General features: G+C 57.5%; 1 protein-coding gene across 1 annotated transcript in view; it reads right to left on the bottom strand.

Annotated features, from left to right (window-relative positions):
- The window catches only part of LOC104409672 (histone H4 transcription factor-like), a gene marked incomplete at its 3' end in the record, with an annotated part of 7,237 nt that overhangs the window by 323 nt on the left and 3,913 nt on the right, over positions 1-3,001 (bottom strand). Inside the window, 1 exon segment of the mRNA XM_010019606.1 lies at positions 92-219. Within this exon segment, the coding sequence (XP_010017908.1) occupies positions 92-219 (128 nt within the window).

Here is a 3,001-nt window from a genome sequence, read left to right as displayed (position 1 = left end):
CCGGCGGGTGGGCTGGGGGCTCCAGTGGCCATTGGACTGGCAGGCGCTGGCTGGGTCTCCCAGCAGCAGGAACCCAGGTCTGCAGCCGTACCGCACCACCGAGCCGACCCACCAGTCATTGCCGTGCACCACCGAGTGGAAATCCGCTTCGGGTCGCCCGCAGTTCACTGGGGACAGGGATGTTCCTGAGGGCAGTGCAGGGCTGGCACCCTGTGCTGCCTGCTCGGCAGAACAGCAGCCAAGGGCATGCACCCAAAGCTGTGGGTGCTGGGCAGGATCTGTGGGTGCCCGAGGGCTGCTAGAGGGACTCCACACACACGTGGCACAAAACCTGTCCTCCCCAGGCTGGCTGCGCCAAGCTCTGCAGCCAGCCCCAAGGCCCCCCGGTGTTCCCGCTCTGGCTGTACCTCTGCAGAGGGACTTGTAGCCCAGCCAGCAGCAGCTGCCGTTCCCACACTGGCTCCTCTTCAGCTCCTTGTGCTTCCCCTTGCAGCCTCCCAAACAAATGGGTGCTGTGCCAGACCAGTAAGTATCCAAGTGTCCTGGTGCCATAGGGAGCAAGGCAGAGCAGGGCTGAGGCCGGAGACCACCCTTCCTGCCAGCTCCCCAGCCCTGAGACCCTCAGGGAGGTGGTACAAGCCCAACAAAGGTTCATCTCGACTCACTCCCCAACCCCTGCTGTGGTGAGGAGTGCATCCTCTGGCAGCACCCAGCTCTTGTGCAAACCAGCTCCCATTTCCCCTGTGCTAAGCCTCACCACAGGGGTGTGACAAAGGTCTTGCTCCCTGCTGGAGTAGACCAGTCCAACCAGGTGCCAGCAGTGCTGGGGATCCCTGTAAACCCCTCTTCCCCCAGACACCTTGTTACCTTCTGGGTCCTCACAGGATATCACTGTGGCCAGCATGGTGAGGAGGAGGAGGCCCAGTCCCATAGTGCACACTCTGTCCTCCCCTTATCCCTCAAATCAAAGGCCCCTCTCTGCTTCCCCAGGAGAAAGTGAATGTGGTTTCCATACACACAGGACAGAGGATGCTGTAGGACAAGGGGCAGGGGAGGAGACATTCCCTTTAATGCCAATCCTCTCCCCAGCAGATAATCTCTGGCAGATTACCCTCCCTGGACTCAGTGTTTAAAGGGACAACTCCTCCCAGTCACCACAGCCTTGTCTTCACTCCCAACACCTAACACATTGTGCCCGAGTGCTGTAGTCCAAGATAATGCAGGTGCAACTGTAGCTTTGGCAGCAGAGCCTCAAGGCCTGCATGCTGGAAAGAAGTCCAAGATGGAAGTGCTGCGAATGCAAACCTGGCAGAAGGCCCTTCTCTCCAGGTATCCTTAATCCAGCCCTGCCAGGATGTACCGGGGAGCAAGAGCTGGGCAGGGGCAGAAAAGGTCGGGCGAGACCCAGCCGCATCACTTGGGCAGCCCAGGAATGCTCTCCCCAGAGCTAGTGCATCCTCCTCCAGCATGTGCTGTCAGGGCTGCTGGGACAGCCAGCTGCCTCCTACCCTGCCTCACCCTGAGCACAAAATGGGCCCATGGTCCTACCTGTGTTCACACGGGTCCAGCCCTGGAAAACCATCCACCCAGCTTGCAGCAGGCAGCTCTGCCTGCTTCATCCCTGCTCCTTACCAGCAACTGCAGAGCATGCTGCCCCCCTCACTCGGAGTTTGTGCCCAAGGGGCTGCTCTCATCACCCCATCCCAAGGGCACAGCCACAAATCACACCCAGCGTTTGTAATTGGAAAGTGAGCAGATGGCCAAGGGTTTAGTATAAAGTGATTTCCTCCATGAACCTGTAATTCCATCAGCTGTTGCTGAACTGCTTGAGAAAGGAAGAGAGAGGGAAGTCAGCATCCAGCCCGTATCAGCAGAGTGCCTCCCTGCCTTCATCTAGGCACATCACCTCCACACGCAGGGTGGTGAGGGCCAGTGTCACTCCAGGGACACCAGCTTCACACTGTCCTCATCCAATTCACTTGACGAAGGGCAAGCTGGCTCTGCTCACAAGCCCAGGCATTGCAGACAGATGACATTTACACCCTGAAGGAGACACCAAAAATCAAACCCACGCAGGGAACAAGAGTGCCAAAGCTAAAGCTGGCCTTCCAGTGCCACCTCTAGGGACACGGAACACCACACTCCAAGGCAGCTGCACCAAGCGGCAGCACAGAGGACACATGTCAAAAGATCCTGTCTGCTCTTCAGCGCCCACCTCCTGCACTGCAGGCTCTAGGCAACTCAGTCTCATCCTCTCAGCACAACATGCCACGGCTGGCAGGGATGGGGCTGAAACAGACACCAAACACTGATTGGCTTGGCAGTCTGACTTTTATTTGTCTTGCCAGAGAACACTTTGCCCACCCAAAAGCCCAAACCCCAATGTGGGGAAGAAACCCCAGGAAGGACAAAAGCAGTAAAAAAGCTTCCAATTCCCCAGTGCTGCAGCAGCCTGCAAGGGACAGTACCTCCAGTCCTCTCCTCCCAGAGATCAGTGCAGTGCAATGGGAGCAGTGGTGCAACCACCACCAACAGCACCAGCTGAATGACCTAGGAGAGGTGATGTTCAGGGAAGTACTGATGAAGGCAAATATAGAACATGCCATCCCCTGGAGAACGAAGTATGGACTGTGGCGAACAGCCCTGCTATGGGCCACACGTTCCCAGGGAAGAGGCTCCAGCCACAGTGTCTGCTCAACACAGCATCGTGCCTAGGGAGATCCTAGCTGAGAACAAGGCTCAGCAAGTGCTGACAACTTAGCTGCACAGCAGCAGAGATCACATCACCAAAGAGTGACCAAGAGGGGAAGCACTGTGTCAGGCAAAGGCCAAACCTCCTGGAAGAGTGGCAGAGGCTTGCTAGTCCTTAATCCCCACAAGGAGGAGACAGACAGCTCTGCCCAGCTCAGATCACTTGACCCAGATCTGAGAGACCTGTCATTCCCCTCTCCCTGTGCTGATCAGAACCAGCAGCCACTGAGGCTGGGGCCGCCAAAGAGGG

This window comes from Nestor notabilis, unplaced genomic scaffold (assembly GCF_000696875.1).
Source record: "Nestor notabilis isolate BGI_N333 unplaced genomic scaffold, ASM69687v1 scaffold17568, whole genome shotgun sequence".
Taxonomy (NCBI): domain Eukaryota; kingdom Metazoa; phylum Chordata; class Aves; order Psittaciformes; family Psittacidae; genus Nestor; species Nestor notabilis.
This window is presented reverse-complemented; position numbering and strand designations above follow the sequence as displayed.